Here is a 23,209-nt window from a genome sequence, read left to right on the forward strand (position 1 = left end):
GCCCATTGGCAGCTCCTGTGGTCCATTAAAATGCAGTAATTCAAAACTTTTGTTTTAGATTATCTTTGTGAATCCGCGGGGCTGCCCACTTTCGTGCGGTCTGACGGCCCTCGTGCCGACACTGTGTGTCATTGTGTGTTAGAAATTGGCTTTCTTCCGATCATCCTGGTAAATAACGGGCAAGCTATGCCACGACCGCATCTTTCCACAGCTTTGCAATTCGCTACGTCATTCCGCGCTGTGTACGAGTATTCTGAGGTACTGACAGGTCCTTAAATAAATGAAGGTAGACGGTAGTATAATATATAAATAAATATATAGTTCATGGCTACATATATATTTGTAATATTTTTAGTGCCATCTGCAATAATAAGTTTGTTACATATTTTATTTTTTCATAAACCGCGCTGATTTTGTCGGGCTAACAGCTCAGAAACAGAACTTTCATTCTCATTTTTCACAGTATCGAAGGTCCATACTCCTGCTACAAATGTTACCGTATTAAGTCTATACGAATGCTTTTTTTTTTTGGTCGGAAGAAAAAATACAACAAATGGGATAATTATTCTGTTAGCATAACAGCGATGCCCGCTAAAGCTCATGACATGACAAGTGCTAAATATTTGCACAGAACTTTTTAAACNCCCCCCCCCCCATAAAGAATGCTGTGAAGTGGAAAGGTTTTCATCAATTGGCAGGCAGTTCCCTGGAGAGCCATCCTTTCCGCTTGATGCAGGAAGTCACAGAACAGGACGGTTCTGGAACTTCTTGCTGTCTGTCTAGCTCAGTTCAACTTCATAAACCTAAAAGAAATTTCCTCATAAGGGAGGTAACTCTTGATAAGTGTTAAATTGTTTACAAATGAACTTTTGGCTGACTGAAGGCACTCACTTTGCATACAGTTGAGACATTATGGAGCTCAATGTTTCATGTCCCGCGCTTACTTTTGATAGTCCTGAATTAAATTATAGGTTTCTTCCGCATCGCTGATCTTTGTACACACAGTTGAGATACTCTGATGAAACTTCATATGAAATGCCACCAGATGCAAGTAGTTCTATTAGTTTTAATTTAATATCATAAGAGGCCTAAGAGCAACATGACAGCCTTACGAAATTAATATTTAAATGTTTTTGGATGGAATTCGAGGTATCGGAGGGTTTGAAGATTGGAAAAGTGAAACCGACGCCGTGCGCGGGCGCACCTCGTTTGGCGGCGAGCACACGCCCACCTGCCCGTCGCTTTATAAGACGCGAGCGGCAGTGTAGAGGGTTAGACCAACAACGGCTGAACGATGCTTCCAGCTGCAACCCGAGGAGCGGAGCTGCTATGCTTGTTGCTGTCCGCGGTCATGCTTGTGAGGGGTGCGGACACGGCAGGGGCAGCACTCCAGCAACAGGTGAGCGGTTTCAATAGAAGTTGTAAAGTGTCTTAGAGACGCAGCTCGCCTTGTGAGAAATACGCTTTGATTTCATTTTCAGTTAATATTATATATGTACTCGTATAATGTTGATGGGTGGATGGATATCAGACAACTGAAAACACCGGTCAGATGTCAGTGCATATTTCTGACGTCAAGTCACACCCGACTGTTAAAGCGATTTGGAATTCAGTCAGCCGTAAACGTCCTCTGAAGGTTTTACTGTGTATAAACTGGCTATAAGAGCAGCTGCTGGAGTCCTGTAGATCTGAGAATTCTAACTGCTTCCGTATTCGCCAGTGCCGAGTGTCGCCGTGTGTTATATCTCTTCGGAGGCGGGGGGATTGTAGCTTACACTATGCAGTATAGAATGAAAGAGTGGATTAGGAAGGAGGCGGTCGTTGCCGTGTCTGGAGACACTGTGGAAACCACGAAGATACTTGATCTGTACGAAGATGTGAACAGCCATGTCTCGATCTCTGAATCCCCAAATTTCGCAACGTAGGTTCTGTTAATTCAGCGTCTTCCGAATTTTCAGATTTAAGGCTCGAAGATCGTAATGCTATAATGATTCGAAACATAGTACTTAATGTTCTTTAAACATTTAAATGTGCAATTCTATGTTCTCTGATGCCCAGTTGTTGACTTTCTAATGAGAAAAGTAATACTATGACAAAATATAAGCTTATACATCTCGTGTTGTAGTGCAAACCAACTCACGTTTTATCCGTTTTCGAGAAAGCTTTAAGTCGCAGGTTCCGAGGTGACAGCAGCCTCTTTCCAAATGAAGGCCTGTCGTTCGGAACGCTGTCCGCCTGATGTAGGACAGTGGTAATAACAAGCGAGCAATACCTTTATACGGGACATAGGCCAGTGTTCTCCAAAGTCGCTCTTTGCCGTTTTGTATGTCGGCTTGTCTTTGATCTTTATTTATTGCAGACAGAAATGTTCTGTTGGAGAGCGAATGTTTGAACATATATATATATATATGCATGGTGGAACGAAACCGCGGTGAGCAAACACACCAATTTTCAAATTAATTCCAGAAGTTTTTTTTTTTATTTTCTACATAAAGCATTTGTGTGTGTAGAGGCATTACATATACTCGTATATACATACATGAGCTGGGCAATTTACGCATAGCGCGACAAAAATGGCCTTTGTTTAATCACTTCTCTGCCGCCTTTATCCAAGCATTCTTTGCTCCGACAGACACTGAACTGAGTGAGTTACGCTCGACATGCGCGCAGAAACGCCCGTTAGTTTTCACGTCACGTGCCCCTTATTGCTGTCTGGTTTTAACCCTCACTGGGATGTCAATAAATTTTAGTGCCAATATCAAATTTAATGGAAATATGTTTGTTGCATGCAGACAGCCGGACATGGCAAGGCAGAGACAGGAAAAGGCGCGTACCGTTCACAACACGACAAGAGTCGAATGCGTCAAGTAGGGAGACTCGGATACGTGTGAAAGGGAGTAGTAAAATTAGTGTTTCAGCAGCGCGCTCAGTTAGAATGTAATTAAGAATACATTTACATACGTGTGGGGCACGCGGTAGCGCAGTTGCTTGCAGCACTATGATACGAGTCGGAAGGTCGTGGGTTTGATTCCAGATGAGTCCATTGGATTTTTCAATTGACCTAGTCCTTCCAGCCGCACTATGGCCCTGGGTTCGATTTAGCCTCTAACAGAAATGAGTACCAGGAACCTTCCTGAGGGTAAGGGGCAGGCGGCAACTTCACGGCCATCTATAAGCCTATTGTCTAGAAAATGTGGGAACCTCGACGTCCCAGAACGCTAACTTTAGCCATTCTTTCTTACTTTTACGCACATGCAGACATGTAAGTCCGAGAGGATGGAAGCTTGGTCTGTTTATTATTGAGAATAATAGACTTCGGTAATTTATGACGCGCTATGATAAGAGAAATAAATTGCGTAGGAATTCAGCGGGAATATTTCCGAAGACCGCGCAAGAGACGGAAGGACAACATTACGTATGTGGCTTGTCAGCATGGGAGGTGCACGTGTTAACCCACGGCTTTTGCTCTTAGCGGTGCTGATTCTTGGGGCTAATATTCTTTATTCGCTTGACTGCGATGCGTGGTATTTAATTTAACAAGGCTTCTCCCCGAAGAGAGGGGCAACGGGCTTGGGGCTGGACGGCCGAGGCAAGAAATTGTCTCCGCTGCACAGCGTCCAGACGGTCCAGACCCGCTCTGGGGCCTAGCCAGGAGGAGTCCAGTGGGTGCCGGGGACTCTTTCCCCTGGCGTCGAGCTGACCGCTCACCTCCATCCAGTGCCGAGGTCATGAGTGGGGGAACTCTCACTTCACTCCCCAGCGCGCGTTCATGGCGAGCTGCTTCATTATTTAAGAACAGGGACAGCCCAGAAGAGCACAATGCGGACCGCTGTGGAACACTCGTGAAGCTGATGTTGATGTGAGGGACAAATTGTTTAGTGCGATGATTTTCACGCTTTTGTTTTTACGTGGATCCTGCCAAGGATGACGTTATTGAAGCCGGAAAGTCTCCAAATCAGGATCCAGTGCCCCCAGCACAGAGCGAGAGCAACGTGTAAGCGCGTATTTATTTGTCTTATGTTTGCTTACACTCCAGCTCACACGGACACAGCAGGCGGAACTGAAGGGCGCTGGAATTGCGCGTAATTGCATAATGTGTGCCCCTCCTCAGGCACTGTTAGAATAATGAAACCAAGGACGGGAAGGGGGTAGGGAGAAATGAATGATGCATACTAAATTTTCGTCAGTAAACCTAAAGGAAAGAGACCATTTACGAGATATAGGAGTAGATGGGAGTATAACACGCAAATCAATTTGAAAAACTGGTGTGATGGTGTGGATTGGACTCGTCTGACTCAGGACTGGGCCAAGTAACGCTGATTCCAGGCACTTGCGGCCATAAAGTGCTACAAATGTGCTTTACTCGCAATAGCTTGAAGCAACGAATCCATTTGTTAAACATTTGTGTACTCCATCGGAGTATACCTTTCCTCTGATGTCGCTTCTAGCGCACACACGGCGTGGGTACACAGACTCCCGAAAAGCTTAACACTTTGAAGCGTGAAGTGTGAGACACTGCATTTTCCTGCTTGTAACGTTCCCAGGCAGTGCCCGCTCGTCCTTCTGGTGAACTAAGTTGGAGAAGGGTGACGCGCTGAGAAGGATCTCGTTATTAGCATAGGAAAGGTGAACAGGGGCGTTACTGCACACGGTCGGATTTTAATATTTTCCTTCCAGCCGCACTATGGTCCTGCGTTCGACTCAGCCTCTAACAGAAATGAGTACCAGAATCTTCCTTGGGTGTAAAGGGCGGCCGGCCAGCGCGTAAGGCTGACAACCTCACCGCCAACTCTGAGCCGATTTTCTAGAAAATGTGGGAGCCTCGACGTCTAACAACCCTATGGGCCTCCACGGCCTGTTACAGGGATGTCTTTGCCTCTTTTTAGCATATTGTGACGTGCCGCCAGGAAGGCCGAACGATAAGACGTCCATCACTGGTCAACGGCTAGCAATTCCTAGGCCCCGTGTATGAAAGTCTAACAATGGGGTTTCCACAGTTCATTCTTTCATTCATTCATTCATCAGTAATCTGTCAGACGACAGATCCACAGTCTCTTCCAAAACAGTTCCTCCACTTAATGCGAGCTTCTGTTTTTGGAAAGAGACTATCCAGGAAAAGTGATAATGTGGTAGTTTTTCCATTTGCTTTCCACATCGCAGTACAACAGCCGTTCAAACCACTCTGGTCACGCCTGTTGCTATACGAACTTGAACCATCTCGAGCATCATTTACTCTGTGCTTCAAGTCGCTGCTGATGACGCTGCTTCCGGCATCAGTTTTTGGTTTTTGGTGTGTCTCTTCGTCTGATGCCTGCCCTTTGACTTGTCCAGCAAGGTAAGCCCTGCCAGTAGCTACGCTACCGCTGGTGTTTGTAACGAATTATTTGAGGCAGTAAAAATGCAACAAGAGAGTCGTTGCATAGCAGCAGGCGGAACGAAGCCCTTCGACAAGGTGTTCCCTATTCAGTCCGAGTGTAGGATATAACAATTCGTGGGGCTCGACACCAAGACTCACTGACTGACTGAACGTCAGTCGCAATGTGACTTAGACTTCGACTTGGAGCTAGGACAGTTCAGCTCCGAGCAACGAGAGTAGCCGTGCGAGAGTGTGTAACGCTGAAGGGGAAACGTCCGAAGACGCTCTAAGTGCCAATAATTGTATTTGTGAGTGTAAAGAGCGACCGCACAATCCGAGACCCACACAGTTTCTTGTCGCGTTGCCTAGGACACACGCGACAATATATTTTGCTTCTTCGAAAGACGCATTGCAGAATTGCCGGGTTATTGATGTGTTGTGTGATCATCCCATGGCCAGGTAATGGCTGTAGTGTTTTATGTAATGCGATGGGCATGCTCTGCAGGGGCAGCACTGCGTGACGTAAGCAACAAGCCTGTACGAAGCAAGAACAGCGGTCCACTTGCCACAACATTCGGCGCTATCTGCTTGGCTTACTTTTCTGCCATGAAATTGGAAACAGTATGTTCCTCCAAAACACCGGTTGACTATATCCCAGGCGACAAGGCTTCTTCGTAACCACCGCTGTGAGAACCTCAACTCCTACATGGCTCTAATGCTTTCAGTAATTTATGGGCACCCTTACCCTAAGGTAAGGTAAAGGTACATTTGTTCCCACGCTTAATTAACTGAGCTCCACGCCATGAAGATGTCTGAAAGAATGGAAGTCACCACTCTTGACCTCAGTACTAGATGGAGATGAGTAGTGAGCTTCGCGCCCCGTCCGCTTTACCTCCGGTAAAAGGGCCCCCGGGTACCCATTGGTTAGGTCTATAAACATGCGTAAATTCCATGGGCATTATCTTAAGGAAAATAAGGGTACGCGCCCTTGGGACCCAAACAAATGTATATGCAAAATATTTGCTCGGATATCCTTAAAATTGTTGTTGCCAATATTTGGTACGAGTGTATGACCCGCCTCGTGTCATTAGGGTTACGGTTTTGAGATAGACTTAAGTAAAGCATAACGCACTGTGGCTCGAAACTGGCCAAACTGTTAGAACCCGTCTCACGACGAAGGCAACAGCGACAGACTTCGGCTCGTTAGTCCACTGTTCACAACTGCGTCGGAGATGACGCGAAACTTGTGCCTTTTCCTGCAGCGCAGTGCTTAACAATGTTATTGCTATGGAAACTAATTCTGAAGTTTGCGGGGAGTCCCCCCACCTCCGCACTGATGTATTTTTGCAGTTATATGGGGAGGTATTGTCATGACGGAAACTATGTCAGATTTGTACGTTTTAAGGGTCCCTTCCCCCGCGAATACCAAAATGTGGGTCTTATATGTATATTGTTGTGAACGGCTCGCTACGCCTGAACGGTTAGACGGATTTTATTCGCAGCTGGTATTCAAGAGTCCATGCCTGTGAATATGAAAATTGTAGTTCCAAATATGGAGACCCTTCACAAGCGACTCCCCCCACCCCGCGAAAAACAAAAAAGTTGTTATTTTACCGGAAACGGCTTTTTCGCCAATACAGGGACACAGTGTCCCCAAATGAGTACAGGCCCTGGTGGCCCAAACGCGAAATACCGATTTTCTACAAACCGGATGTACCGGTCGGACGGATTTCATTGTTGTTTGGCACACAGCAACTGACGACAATGATCTACCGAGAAACCGCATTCGTTTCCAAGGTAACGCAGTCCGTGCCAGACGCATATGGGAGGATTTTTTTTAAATTGCTAGTGAAGTGGGACTAAGTCCCTTGTACTGCGGCCACTTCTGGCCTATTGTACCAGCCCCAGATGATAGATGAGGGTGATTGTGGAGCAATTGGTGGAATGAAGATTGGCAGGCGAAACCGAAGTACTCGGAGAAAACCTGCCCCAGCGCCACTTTGTCCACCACAAATCCCACTTGACCAGACCCGGGATCGGGGAGCCAGCTATGGCGCGGCCCATATGGGAGGGAGTCCGATTTTTATGGTGTTATGTTGGTACGGCGAACCGGATAGCTTCTTTGTTTTTTATGGAAGGGGGGCCATGTAGCGTCGAATGGTTCGATGACTGGTTAAATAAGAATCTGAAGGCATTTGGAAGGGAGCGACTGTGGCCTAATAAAGGTACCATTCGCAGATTTTCCTAGAAGGACTGAAGAAGACCACGAAATAACTTCAGTTAGTATAGCCGGTGTGCTACCTGAAATCCAAAAGTATCGCTTACCGAATGCAAGTATTTTGCATTACCGCTGCGCTAGCCTGCTCGTTCCCCCTGCATAAAAATATAATAATAATAATAATAATAATAGCAATAATAATACCCTTGTGATATTTCTTGCCAACAGCAAATAGCCTATGAAGGCCAACGCCGTACAGCAACAATAGCAGGATGCGTGCACAGTGCTTTACATGGTCACGCGCATGAGTGACTATAGACGGGGTATGATTGGTGTATTGATATATCGACCACCTGCGTACAGCACTCGGCACTGCACTGACAGACGCGGACTAGTGTCCTCAGTCGGTTACAGTCTTCGCTAGCCGTTTTCTGGCAACGGATATTATCACAGGATCTATAACTCACCTCTAGCTAGTGCCGAGGTCAAGAAAATGTGGATCTATACATTCACTTCCCATACTCCTTCATGGCATAGTGCGTAATTAGTGCAACTTTACCTTTACTATAATAGTTTCACTGAATTACATACTCCAAATGTCACATACGTGTATACAGTTTCTTCTTCACAGCCTCCCGTAAATACTTTGTCCCTTGCTTATCGTTTCCAACAGTAACTGTATTGTTGTGCCGAGGGCACGTGTTTACCGAGCCGTTGCCCAGAAACCGTCGTTTCTTACAGAGTCGTCGCTTAGCAACGGGTCTATATGCCACAATATAAATGTAACTGGATAATGTATTATTTATATTTAAATAAATAAACAAGTAACTCTGGAACTTTCTCAACATTTCATTGTGAACCAAAGTTTCATTGGCGTTTTGGAAGGGCCGGGCACCGATCCCTCTTTTGAGCCTAATGGCTGAAGAATTGAGTTCAGAAGCTGAACTATAGAAAAGTATATAATCTTACCTGTCGTTTTGTATGGGTGTGGAACTTGGTCTCCCTCATGGACTGAATGCTGGGTAGCAGTAGCTGAGAAGGGCTCTGTACTCCGGGATCTAACGCCGTGTACTTTAGGAGGAAAGTATCACTTTGCTGTGTGCTTCGTGCTGATTTCTTGCTTGGCTTGGCTGAAGATGTAGGTAATAAGTTCCTCTGAAACGTCGGTTGGCTTTCATCGGACTAGACGGCGTTACGTCCCAGGAGACAGATCTTGATAAGCTGAGGGTGTGAGCGAGGAAGGCAGAGGGGACTGGACACAGCTAGTTAACTTGGAGGTTCATAATGTGTATACTCCTCGCCAAATATTCGTAGGGTGATGGCAGTAGGGAAGATGGGATGGTCAGACATCTAGCACGCATTTGCGAAATGAGAACGCCTGATGGGACATCACTCGGGAGAATAGACGTAGATGGGACGATAAATTGCAGAAGAATCTGTGGGGGTGTGTGGGCTGGATTCAGCTGGCTCAGAATACGATCTTTCAAACAGGATAATGGACATTCAGGTTATATGCAACTTTGCAGCGAATGTAACATCCGTGGAGCCGACGTGTGCATAACAGGGAACTCCGTGGTTTGCGTTCGGTGCGGAAACGTTGCCTCCTGCCTGCAGTAAATGTCTTGTATTTGTTACTCATATCGATTTCCTAATTTCCTCTCGTGACCTGAATCACGTTTTTATCGTCTACCTGCAAACCAAACACCAGGAGCCTTTGCTTTGAGTTGGCCGCGCTGTGCTGCACGTGTAGGAGCAGACGAAAATTATGGCCATTAGACACGCATTTCTGTCAGACTACCTTGAGTCTTTACTTGCAAGCTAAGTGTGTAGAGTTGAGTGGAAAGACTCAGGTTTCCGTTGCCCTCACTATCGCTCCACGTTCTGTTAACATTATAGCTCGTCAAGAAAGGCTGCTCCGTGGAGATTAATTGGTTAATAAAGCAGGATATAAGATTTTCCGATATGAATGGGAAATTAAACTATACCCACAAATTCCTATTCAGCCCTCTATACCAAATTATCCCCACAAATTCTGTGTAGCCCATGTGCGCACACAAGGCATACACGTCTTCAGAGAAAGTGGCCGTCATGTTTGTCCTATTTAAAACAAGACTATGTGCATAGGTTTTACTAACACTGAAAATTCTCAAATTTCATGAAAATCCGTTCAGTGGTTCTCGAGTTGTTACATGCGGATAGACAAGACGATGGCAGCAGATATACTTCAAAGCGCGTGCGCAACTGCGTGGAACGTTTATGAAGTTCGCTCAGTCCGTTCCACGTACGCACTCGTGAACGCTCGTGAATTTGGCCCCAGAATCGCTAGACGGACGTACAGAAAACTATCGAGACGCTTCAGTCTCCGTGCAGGTCGATAAGTTTATGTGCGTTTCTAAGCGCATCCAATTTAGTACTTCCAGGCGAACAAACATCATAGTAGTTACTATAGGATTCTGACGATGGTGTATAACACACTGATATGTTGGGTTTTTGGACTTTATCCATCGTCCTGGTTTTTAAGATAACAAATAAAAACACGACGTTTCGGAAACTGGATCTGTTTCCGTCCTCAGGTGAAGGAAAACACCTATTCAGTTGGGTCCGTTAGAAAGAGCTAGCCTCAATCACTGGACCCANCCTGAATACACAGTTAGGGGGGGGGGTAACGGCGGAAACGAATTACACTTGCTTCCTCGTGTGTTACTGACGTTGAATGCGTTCCCTTGCAGACAAAACAGATTGTTATGTGGCAGACCCGTTGCTAGGCAAGGGCCGTTACCAGGCATGTGCAGACACAGCGGACTGAGAAGACTTACTACGCGCTGTAGTGAACTACAGAGAATGTGTGAATTAGTGAGAGAGCAGTAGTTGCTTGTACGTACTGTACTATCAGTAAGCAGTCAGTAAATCCAGTTACCAATCCAAACCCCGTCTATAGTCACTCATACACGTGACAATATGTACGGAGTCAGTGAGCACAGTACGCATGCCGTTATCTTCGCGAAGGTACCGCCCACCCTCTTTTATTCCGGACTACGGGCTCCACAAGTTACTGAAACTTAATCAAAATCATTATGACCGTTTTCGAGAAAGTCGCCATTGTGTTTTTGAATTTGTATGTCAGGGAAGCCCCTGTTTCTATAGCTAGAATGCCCCTCTTATTCTTCGGGCTGCGACTTGGGATGGATGCGTTCTCGAGTGCTGAGTAAGAGGTAAAGCTATGCCTGTAACAGGCCGTAGAGGCCCGTACGGTTTTGGGACGTCGAAGAGGCTCCCACATTGTTTAGACAGTCGGCTCACAGATGGCGGTGAGGTTGTCAGCCTGAAGCGCCGGCCGCACTCTACTCCCAGGAAGATTCCTGTTGCTCATTTATGTTACATATGACATTCCAGAAACCACATTTTCTTAATGAGGAGGCGTGGAAACGTGTAAACTCGTCAGAATCTCCAGATAGGTCTTTACCACCATAAAGAAACTGCTCATATACGAAAGTAATCACGACGGGAAGTTCTTCATTGAGTTTAAACTACGTTAAAATCAAATTTGTTTTCATTTTGAGTGGCCAGTGGCTGTTTATTGGTGTGGAAAAACTTATCCTTGTCTTGATCATTACAATTTACGAGTAATTTCCTTCCGTGTAACATGTGTTCCCAGTAAAGACTGCATATTTTTAGTATCCATCTGTCTTTCCGTTATGAGTGCTCGAAACATGCGCTGGATTCTCTAATGAGATGTTTAGAAGCAAGAAGATTGTTCTACCTCAAACACATAGCAACATGGAGACCTAATTAAGACGAACCTGATACGGCAGAAGTGTTTCTGTTTTTCAGTTTCACAGGATTGCCTCGAGGTGTGCGAGATCCTTGCGTCTTATCTCGAACATAAAGAGAATTTTCTCGCGAAGCTGTTACAACCTTATCGAACCGTCGCTATTAGTTAGCTTGAGTAACACGTGTAGTAATGTACAAGATCCGACAGACTTAAAGTTTGACGTTAGATGATTATAGAAGTTGATGTTCTAAAATCTGATAGATGGAGGCGTGGTGGACAGACTCCAAGTCGGCAACTGTGTGGCGCAGATGTCTGATAACTGAACTGTGAGAGCAGACTGCTGAGGGGAACAGGGAACAGGCGTGTGGAGAGACTGGCACGAGGAGCTTCACAATGTGTATTCTTCACCAAATGTTATTAAGGCCATGAAAGAAATGAGGATGGGGGGGGGGNACGCGTGTGAGGTCGAGTAGATTGAACTGGCGCAGAAAAGGGACATGAAGAGGACATCCGTGAACACGGTAATGAACCTTGTAGTTCAGTAAGGGACAGGAAGTTTCTTGAACAGCTAGGGCTCCGTTAGATTCTAAGCAAAGAGTGCGTGACGTGCCCCTTTCACTGTACGTTTGAAACACGTCATACCTTTGGCTTAAGTAAGATCAGTAAGATGACGAGATCTCTCATGCTGCATGATGACGTGACGCAAGCTTGATGATGTACACACCACATGAGGGGTGCGGCTCAACTGTATTTGTGCGATCTACCAATCAGATGTATGTTCGCAATGGCGTTGGGACGGACCTGCAGAACGACTATCACCCAGCAGGCCTACAACTAACGCAGTTGTGCCCTTGTGCCTCTGCCACTCAGACTAGGAGGTAGGATTCCCAGATACCCCGTTTCCCCCGGATTCTTCCGTTTTTTTACCCAAATTTTGTTCCTCCGTTTATTGTTTACCGGGGTGGATAATTCTCCGTTTTTTTATTTAAGTCCATTGCGAATTATATTTCATGGGTTAAATATTATCATAAAATTTCTGTAATCCTTGGAAAATGACATTGTTATAGTTTCTTTCGTTATGTTGCATTTCGTGAATGCTGGCAACACTTGAGGTTCTAAACCAAAGCAGAGTTTACTGGTGATAGTGTATTTTTAATCCGTTCAATCCTCGCTAGAAAGTCAGTGTCAAGTTAGCAAAAATGTTTGAGGGCGAAGAAGATCCATCAAAGACTCCTCCACGGAAGAAGTTGAAATTCTGGGCCAAACATAATGAAATATATCTTAAGAAATGGGAAGATATGTTTTCGTGGGTTAAGCCGGGACCAGGCGAGAACCGGGCATTTTGTACATTGTGTAGGAAGGATATCAGTATTTCGCACGGTGGACAAAGTGACCTGAGGCAACATGCACAATACAAGGGACATAAAATGAAGGAAAAATGTAATTCTGGAAGTTCAAATAAACTTTTGAAACACTTTGTTAATATAAACAATAAAGAAGAATATGATAACAGCACCGCGTGCGAACTTGGTTTAGTGTATCATGCAGTGAAACACAACTTAAGTTATTCCAGTCTGGACTGCAGAAATAAACTTGTGTCTCATATTTTCAGTGATTCCATGATTGCTTCCAAACTTTCATGTGGACGCACTAAAGCGGAAATGATAGTGAAGTACGTTCTTGCTCCTAAAAGTGTAAATGACTATGTGTCTATTTTAAGATGTCCAGAAAATACTTCAGAATTGTTTTCGTTGGCTACCGATGCATCAAACAGAAGCAATCGAAAAATGTTCCCTGTTTGCATCCGGTGCTTCAACCCTTTAAAGGGAGTGCAGAATAAACTTCTAGATTTTGTTGAAACTGCTGAGGAAACGTCTATGGCAATTACTGGTTTGGTGCTGCAGAGCTTAGAGAAGCACAACCTGGATGTAAATTATGTGTATTCTTATTGTGCACACAATGCCAATGTGAACTATGGAAAAACACATTCCGTATATCAGTTGCTGCGAAGTAAAACCCAAATTTACTGAAAGCTAATTGCTCTAATCATGTCATACATAACACAATTAAGTTTGCAATTGACAGATTAGATGTTGATGTTGAAAGTGTAGTCTTAAAGATATATAATCACTTCTCTGTCTCTGCCAAAAGAAGAGAAGAGTTAAAATCATTCTTTGAGTTTCTGAATTTGGAGTGGACTGAGATTTTGAGGCATGTTCCAACTAGGTGGCTGTCATTAACACCAGCCATTTCTCGACTGCTTCAGAACTGGGAAGCAATGAAAGGTTACTTCAATAGTATTCCCAACTGTCCAAAATTATTATCTAACATTTTCTTGAAAGATGACCCAGAGGAAGCAGTGTTGCCTGAAATCTACTTTAATTTCTTAAGTAATATTGGAAGTCAGCTGGAAATGGTAGATAAAACACTGGAAAGGTCTGACTTAAGTGTACTGGAGACTTACAAACAAATGAAACTTCTCAGTTCTAAAATACAGCAGAGAAAGAAAGACAATTTTTGGTAGCAAAGCAAAAGAACTCATTAATGGATTGTCTATGCCATTACAGAAAAAGGTTACTGAAGACCTGAACAGTTTTTTTAGCAATATGCTTCAGTATCTGCAAAAAAGATATGATGTGACAGATGACAATCCCTATGCATCCCTTGCAGCATTTTCTATACAGGAAGGGATTGAGTTCAAAGATTTTGAAAGAGCCATAGAAGTGTTTCAGCTAAGTGAAAATGTTTGCATTGATGACCTGTACAAGGAGTTCAGCAGCCATCGAGATTACCTCTGCAACAGTGTGAACAGATATGGTGATTATGTAGCAAACTGACTTACGTTTTTTTCTTCAGTACCTGAGCATGATGTACCAAATTTTTCCAAAGTGGTAGGATTTTTGTTTAGCATCCCTGGCTCAAATGCTTTTGTGAAGCGAATCTTTTCATTCACGAAAAGTAAGTGGAGTGACACAAGAAACAGATGCTCAACAGATTTAATCAAGGCAGAACTCCAGGTGACAGTGAACTATGAAAGCAAGTCCTGTTCAGAATTTTTTAAATTTTCAAAGGGTGATGTTCAATTATAAAAAAGTGCTAAGAGCTCAGTGAAATACAATTAACAGAATCTGATCGACAAGCCCTTGAAAGTTATAAATATGTAGTATTTAATATTTGTGTGTTCTACAAATGTGTGCTAGGTAATATTTTATGCATTCTATAAATATGTAATAGGGCTACGTAATATGTGTTTTGTTCTATAAATGTGTAGCAGGCCTATGTAATACAGATGTGTAGCAGCATTTTGTAAGTTATGTAGCATGTTGATTATGTGTATTTTATAGCCTATTGTGAAAAATGTCGATATAAACAAGCAACGAGACATCACTTGTTTTTCATTTTACAAAATCTGGCAACCCTGCCAGGAGGTGTAGCGGTTCAGTCCACAGAGCTACCGAAGCTTGCTCTATCATGCCGTTGTCTTCTTGAGAAGCTGATAGTCTTATCACCTGGTCACGGAGTTACATGGCGTTTATGGACCCCTAAGGGGTTCACAGTGTTTACAAAAGGCCTGATAACTGCTCTTGTAATGACGCGGCGTTTTGTCTTGCAGATTCGAACAAAGGACTCCCTGAAGCTACACCTGCCACGGGCCAAGCGGTCCCCTTACCACATAGTCAGAGGTAAGTAAGTGACAGGCGTCCGTTTATCAGGAGCATGAGATGGGCTGAACAAGTGGGTTGACAGGTACTCGGCTCGAACCTCGGCTGGGAGATTTGCTATATTTTTTCTCTTGTTTCTTCTCCAGGCACGCGGTAGCGTAGTTGGTTGAGGGGCTATGCTACAAGCCGGAAGGTCACGGGTTCAAGTCCCGATGAGATCATTGGATTTTTTTTCAGTTGACCTAATCTTCCCAGCCACACTATGGCCCTGGGGTCGACTCAGCCTGTAACAGAAATGAGTACCAGGAATTAACTAAATAATTTTCCTGGGGAGCAAAGCGCGGCCGGCGCGTAAGGCTGACAACCTCACCGCCATCTTTGAGCCGATTGTCTAGATAATGTGGGAGCTTCAACATCTCAGAACCCTATGGGCCTTCACGGCCTGTTACAGGGATAGTTTTACTTTTTTACTTTTTACTTGTCTCTTCTTAGTCTTTCTAGGCAGATGTTCGTTACCTTCCACATCTTTTGCAGTTCTTCATTCATCTGCCCTACCGTTCGACCTAACATGTCTAGTTAGTGACAGTGCGCTGAAAGAACTTCCCCCAAAATGTGATGGTCGGGACGTGTAGCATGCATGGGTGAGAAGAAAAATATTTGCACAGGGTGATTCATTTGGATGAGGCTCCAAATTAATGACTATAAATCGCAGTGAAAACAAAGCTTGGCGAGTACATACCATGGCGGATGTGCAGACGCGGAGAGACGGCCCGAAATCCCTGCAATTCCTCCGACCACACTGGCTGCAGCACTCGCGAAAACGGAGCACCCTGTCGGCCTGTGTCACCGGGCCGAGGGAAAACAATTTCAGTGTTCCGCAATCCAGTCCTCTCCATACCCGCCGTGGTATATACGTATACTGTCTACGTTCTCTTTTTATCAGAAAATTCTTGTACGATATAGTCTTTAATTTTGGGGCCCCGAGTGAATCAGCCTGTATATACGTATACTGTAACGTGGATGGCCAGAGCGTTGCTGGGTAACGGACCGGTAAACACGCGATACACGCTGGCGACAGTGGAACAACGAGGTTATGTAACCCGCTTCTAGGCAACGGTTCAGTAAAGAGACTTCCCCGCAGACGCAATGACGTCACACCGCAACAGTCGTAGCTATCACGTAACTGGCTTTCTGTGGAGTCCGTACCGCGACCGTTGCTATGCAATCGCTCGGTAAACACGTTCCAACAATATAGGCTGTTTTCTGCGTGGTTAGTGCGGAAGCTATATAACGACAGTTACTGACAGACTTTGACTTTCACCCGTGTTGAGGCGGGTTCGAATACCTCCACCGTGACCCTGCGAGTCGTAGGAGGCAACGAAACGCGAAGTCTCACATCTGAGACTAAAATATGGTCGCGAGTACCAAGGGACTCGGACCCGAGAAAGACTGCGCTGGCAAAGCCAGTAGTACACAAAAGACAGACCCGTCCTCTCGTCAGAGAGGGCGCCTCGCAAAAGCAAGACCGTAAGTGTGAAACAGTAATAAATATCTGGGCATGAGCCCCATACTGACTGAGTGACTGACCATCAGTCGCAATGTGACTTGGACTTGGAGGACTTGTATGGTGTGTAAAAGGAAGAAAGTTCGATATGTGCGAAAGGTCAAGTGAATTCATAAGAGGCAAACTCATCTTCTCGTCAGAGAGGATGCTACATAAGGACTATTACCGCAAGAGTTCTGTAGAAAAAAAATCTCTGGTCGTTGTCCTCAAGGGGCTGACGCCAAGACGAACTGACTGGCGGTAAACCACCAGTCGTGAAGTGACTCTGACTGCAAATAGATTCCAGTAATGGGGAGTATTTGAGAGTGTTTAAGTGACAGCCACGGGAAGTCGTGTGAAGACTTTGCGTGTGATGTGAATACTTTAATTATGTGTAATACTTGGAGTGATTTTTAGTGACAGTTCTGTATGGGGATCCGTTGCTAGGAGACGACTAGTGGAAGACAGAGAATCCTAGTGCGTGTGCAACAGTGAACTGGAAAGTGTGTAATTCAGCGATAGCGCTGTATTGCATATATTTGAATGTAATTGAAAGTGTGTGTAACCAAGCTGCTAATAAATGCAATCAACCGAACTAGAACCCGTCATTTCGTCACGCGTACACCCTACACGTGACAGTATGTATATATATAGGGGCACGCGGTAGCGCAGTTGGTTGAGGCGCTATGTTAGAAGCCCGAAGATTGCGGATTTAATTCCCGATCAGGTCATTCGTTTGTCTAATTAATCTAATCCTTCCAGCCTTCCCTGGGGTCGACTCAGCCTCTAACTGAAATGAGTACCGGGAATCTTCCTGGCGGTAAAGGGCGGCCGGCGCGTAAGGCTGACAACCTCACCGCTGTCTGAGAGCCGATTGTCTAGGAAATGTGGGAGCCTCGACATCTCACAACCCTATGGGCCTTCACGGCCTGTTACAGGGATTGACTTTTATTAATGTCTTCTCGTCTGCTAATATCGAGTGTTCAATTACAGGGGAAGACAGGACATAATAATCTTTGAGTTAATGACACCTCTCATGTTCGCAGTTGCTCGTTTTCAACATGGTCATGATCGGATTACATCAGCCTAACCGTTGCAGGCTCCGAGACTCGTCCCACGCGATTTCTTCCCTACGATCCGTCAGCATGTCTGGCGGGCGAAGCTGTTCCATGTCGGGTTTTCTGCTGTTCGAAGGAGCAGGTTTGTTCAGAGGTCCATGTCAGTAATTGACTCTGGCAGACACTGCTGTAGAGCTCAACGTCTATAATAAGTACTGAATTCTGTTATTTCTATTAATTAATTTATTTCGGGACTGAACTCTGTGCCAGCTAATCCAGCATAGTACTGTCACGCATTAGTGGTTTGCGTGACTTAGAAAACGGATTTGGATTTGGTAGTCGAATTTATTGGACCTTTCACAAATCACTATCTTCGACTGGACAGTACACTTCTGGCCACACTACACGAATCCACTCCTCCTGGAAGTCAAAGTCAAAGTCACATTGCGACTGACGGTCGGGGCTCATGACCAGATATATACGAGTATATTATTCTTTGACAGTTACGGTCTTATTTTGGTGGGGCGCCCTCTCTGACGAGAGGACAGGTCTGTCTTTTGTACATGCTGCTGCGCTTGCCAGCGCAGTCTTCCTCGGGTCCGAGTCCCTTGGTACTGGCGACCATATTTTACTGTCTCAGATTTGAGACTTCCATTTTCATCGCCTCCTACGACTCTCAGGGACACAGTGGAGGTATTCGACCCCGCCTCCACACGGGTAATCCTCTTTCTGGAAACAGAGTCACTCACTCTTATATAGCCTATGGTCTGACCTCGCGGAAAACACGTCCATTGCCTGGCAATGGACGTCTACTATTGTCGCGTAGTCATTGGAACGCGTTTACCTAGCAACTTGATGTTTACCAAGAATCTGCCTCAGCGGGAACGTGTTTATCGAGCCGTTGCCTAGTAATATATATACAATCACAGTATATTTTCACTAGTATGTGTGACTATAGACGGGGTTCGGATTGGCAGTTGGATTTATTGACCACTTACAGGTCGCAGTTACAAAGAAATACAACACTGCCGCTGATTTCCACACTTCACAAATCGCCACACGCCAAGTCTTCTCCAGTACGCGGTGTCTTCACTATAGTCCATTCGCGGAGACGAGACAGCGTAAACAAGTCAAGCCCCGCGTCGCCACAGCTGACAGCAAGGAGTGGACAAAGCACGCAGTTACTTCAGCGTACTCACTGCATTCGGACGCACGTTAACTTGCATTCAGACTGAAGAGTGAACTTTGGACGCCCCTGCAATGGTACACGCATCACGTGATCCCTGCATGATTTCATTCAAAGAGCGAAGGAGATACCGCGTGCATTTGTTTACGAGGACTCACTCGTCTCCGGGAATGGACTGTAGACGTTTCCTCACAACCGAATTAAACAGTGAAGATTCTTCAGCGACTCCCGTACACGACTGACTAAGCTCTAAACCTTGTCCCTTGCTAATAACATCTCGGCACGAATCACATAGAAAACAGTTCTTCTATTGCTGCTTTCGTGTCTGTTGCTGCGGGAACGTGTTTACCGAGCCGTTGTCCAGAAACGACCCTGGTATATCCGCCCATCCCGCGGTCGTTGCATAGCAACGACTCTACACTCTACAATATTATCGGCCTATCACAATTCTGTAGGGTGTACCATTTAAAATGCAACCCAAACCACAACAGTGTGCCTGCAAGCTTATAGGTCACATCTGCGCATTGCTAAATGCTTCACGAACAGCAGGCGTTCTGCTCGCACCCGAGAGTTTACTTGAGTAGCGCCGCACGCAGTACACCCCGTAGCAACAAAGCTCAAACTGACTCATCCATAATTAATTTCCCAGTGAGCAATGTCTGTGTCGTTTTTAAACCATGTTTCATCTAAATACTGCATGAAGAGTGCTTTCTTCTTGTATATGACGCCGTGTAGTCTGGTACATATTGTCACTTGTTTGAGTGACTATTGACGGAGTTTCGATTGGTCATTGGATCTATTGAACACTTACAGAACTTAACTACAAGTAATTATATCGCTATCGCTAATTGACACACTCTGCAGTTCCATACAGCACGCACTAAGTCTTCTCAGGCTGCTTTTTCACCAGCCGTTGCCTGGCAACGGCTTCTAACAGCGGACCTTCCCCTTCCTCTCGGTTCCCGATCTTTCCGCATGCCTCATCTACCACCTACCAGCTACTAGAGCACAAGGACTGAACCGCAGCAGTCCCCTTAACTAACTCACTCACCAACCAACTCGCTCCGCTCTACTGCACTTCTCTGCACTGAACCGAACTCGGTCGATCGAGTGGTATATTCTCGGAGCGGACCAGATAGAAAACGTCGTTTCCAACAGGAATTCTATTGTTTGGTCACGCAGCTGTCGCACGGACCGCATAGAGAACAGTTTCCCAGTTAGTCCATTGGTGTGTCTTAGGAATCTGTTGCCTAGCAACGGGAGTTGTTTATAGAGCCATTACTTAGAAACGGGTCTACATGCTATAATATTTTACCTACGTTTCGAGCAAAGGACTGTCTCCATCTTCAGGGTAGAAGAGAAACCGATCTGGTAAATAAGCGAGTGGGGAGACTTGCAAATGCGAGATGTCACACACATCTCCGGACGGCATGAGAAGAATTTCAAAGAAAGAGTTCGTCACTTGGTCATTTTTGCTTTAAACTTGGAGTGGATGAATGTAGCTCATTCTGCCACGATGTGAGGAGCGCACGCCGTGTTGCCTACCAACCATTGTCCATTCCAAGCCTGAAGCTCACCTAAATAGTATTTAAATATTCTATTATTTTTGTGACATATTTTGTAATGCTGTCAGTATTGACGTCGAATGGTACGATGCTTGATGAATTATTAATTGGAAAGGATTCAGAAGGAAGCGGCCGTGACATAATTGGGGTGCTATCCCGGACTATTTTGAGGGATTTTTGAAAACCACGATAGTCGGTGGTGTCCCATTAGAGATTCGAATTGAGCACGTCCCGAATATGACTGTAGTCATTACTGCTGATCCAACCTGCTCAGTTGCGTACCTCTCACGGAACACCCCGTCTCCGTAACAAAGACCAGGGAAATAGCCGCCCTTTATTGTGAAAATCTTACGGAACATAAATAAATACATTGTGTGGGCAGAATGCAGAGCTTTGGTAATGTGACATGACTCCTGGAAGCGGAAATAGTTCATTGCTAAGTAACGGCTTAGTAGCGTAGTTAGTTGAGGTATTATGCTACAAGCCGGAAGATCGCGGGTTCGATTCCGGATGAGATCATTGGATTTTTTAATTGACCTGATACTACCAGCCGCACTATGGTCCTGGAGTCAACTCAGCCTCTAACAGAAATGAGTGCAGAGAATCTTCCTGGGGTTAAAGGACGGCCAGCGCTTAAGATTGACAACCTCACCGCCATCTGTGAGCCGATTGTGTAGAAAATGTGGGAGCCTCGACGTCTCAGAAGCCTATGGGCCTCCGAGGTCTGTCACAGGGATATCACGTTACCTTTATAATTTCATTCTGGCGATCGAAGTGGTGACTTCTGACAGTTGCTGATGTGCGTCATTTTTCATTTAAGAAAATCTTTTAAGCTTCCAGGAATTGTGTCAATTGCAAGAAAACTGCATTTCTTGAGATCTTGACACCATCGCGCCCACAGATTGCATTTGGTTTATGCTGTAATGTGACGACATGAGCGCAGTGCGTCGTGCGGGTCTGCTTTGCTCTCAGGCTAAGTGCCCAAGTCCGGCCGTGCCCTTTTCGTCAACAGCATCACATTTCAGGAAGCGCACCTTATCGAGCCGCGCAGTCTCTTGCTACGTTTCACAGAGCAAAGCTTCCTTACGGATCCCGTATTCGTAGGAGCCCGCTACTGGACCTTATCCTGGGCCAGATGAATCCATTCCACGCTTCACGCTGCATTTCATTATCCTTCCATCTGTGCGTATGCCTTCCAAGAGATGAAGCACTAAATACGGGAAGTAGTGCATATTATCATCACTGAAGGGAAGAGGTCACTTCGGCGACCAAGATGTAGATGAGACAGGATAATATTAAAGTGGATGTTACATAAGTAGGATATGGTAGCCTGGATTCATGTGGGTGAAGACTGGGAACGGTGGTGGGCTCTTGTGAATACGGTAACAAACCTTCATATTCTACAAAAGACGAGGAATTTCTGGACCAGCTGGGCGACTACCAGCTTCTCGATAAGGATTCTGAACCCCGATCTTGGGAGCCTACAGGTGGACAGACATCTGCTCCCTTCCAGGGATTTTAGAAAGACGTCAAAATCGAAAGGGAGAATAAAATATATAGAATATTATTACTAAAGTTCGTTCCCTCGTCTGTGTTTTAATAAAGAGAGAACTCCAGGGCGAAAGGTAAACATGTTCTTAAACGGTTTTAACTTATATGTATTATAAAAGTACGATTTCTGGCCTTTCTTTTGCAAACAGTCCCGGGGACGCCGCGCAGTCCTTCCAAACTAAGTGTTAAGACACTATGCTACAAGCCGGAACATAGCGGGTTCGATTCACGATGAGGTCATTGGATTTTTCAATTGACCTAATCCTTCCAGCCGCGCTATGGCTCTGAGTCGACTCAGCCTCTAACAGAAATGAATACCGATAATGGGCGGCCGGTGCGTAAGGCTGACCTCACCGCCATCTGTGAGCTGATTGTCTAGGACAGGCATGTCCAATGCATCGATCGCGGGACGATTTTTGGTCGATCTCATAGGCCTATGAGGAAATTATACGTGAAAAGCATGTAAATTCACTTGTAATATCATATGATTATATTCAGATTTTGAAGGGAAAATACGTGTTAAAGTAGTCTGTACTTTCAATGTATGTTGCTCATACAACAAACATGTGTCGTGTTATTTTTACCAATATTTTTGCTTAAAGCGAGGTACGACGATAGGAGGGGGTGGTAGATCACTTTTCTTTTTCTTTTTTCTTTTTTGACACTAAAAAGTCGGTCACAACCTGTTTGAAGTTGGACATGACTGGTCTAGGATATATGAGAGCTTCGATGTCTCACAACCCTATGGGTCTCCACGGCCAGTTACAGGGATACCTTTTTATACTGGATAACATAGAATGAGTCATTGACCAACTCCGTGCAAGGCCGGCAGTCCGTCAACATAACCGCGCATAAACTTTTAGCTATGAGCTGCGTGTTTCGACCTGACCGTCGTCAAGCTATCTTTACGTTCCTTGCTCTTGTGAGGAATCGTGACCGGCGTTTGCAAATGTACACTGTGTGTTCCCGTGACGAAGTCAGCGTTTTTGCTGAGATAAAAGTGAACCGAATATATTCCTATATATGAAATTATAGGTGACTGAAATTTAGGATGTCGATGTGTGTTGTGAATTACTGTGTTCACGTGTCTCCTTTATTGGACCCGATGCTTCAAGATGTCTCCAGTGTTGTCGTGGATGCTTGTTGAGTTGCAATGATACTGTGCTGTGTTATATTTCGGCGTTCGTATCTTCATACCCACCGCTGTGAGAACCTCAGATCCAGGAACTTCAATCTAGTCTTCATACGTCTACAGAACGTACAGTTGCAATAACAGGGTGTCCTGATTTTAAGACAAA

At 45.1% G+C, this 23,209-nt stretch overlaps 2 protein-coding genes across 3 annotated transcripts in view; both read left to right on the forward strand.

Annotated features, from left to right (window-relative positions):
• Positions 1-1,289, forward strand: part of LOC117282402 — a 23,334-nt gene extending 22,045 nt beyond the window's left edge. The window contains exon 7 of the mRNA XM_033751833.1: positions 1,150-1,289. Within this exon, the coding sequence (XP_033607724.1) occupies positions 1,150-1,268 (119 nt within the window). The 3' untranslated portion in view covers positions 1,269-1,289. The remainder of the gene's footprint in view (positions 1-1,149) is intronic.
• The window catches only part of LOC111865462 (corticotropin-releasing factor-binding protein), a 29,233-nt gene continuing 7,277 nt past the window's right edge, over positions 1,254-23,209 (forward strand). The window contains exons 1-2 of one of the 2 annotated variants that reach the window (XM_023853529.2): positions 1,254-1,399; positions 14,960-15,029. In XM_023853529.2, coding sequence (XP_023709297.1) covers positions 1,295-1,399; positions 14,960-15,029 — 175 coding nt within the window. In that variant the 5' untranslated portion in view covers positions 1,254-1,294. Of the gene's footprint in view, positions 1,400-14,959; positions 15,030-22,608; positions 23,117-23,209 lie in introns of those variants that run through there. The other variant, XM_023853530.2, reaches the window with a different exon arrangement.

Source organism: Cryptotermes secundus, unplaced genomic scaffold, assembly GCF_002891405.2.
Source record: "Cryptotermes secundus unplaced genomic scaffold, Csec_1.0 scaffold454, whole genome shotgun sequence".
NCBI lineage: Eukaryota > Metazoa > Arthropoda > Insecta > Blattodea > Kalotermitidae > Cryptotermes > Cryptotermes secundus.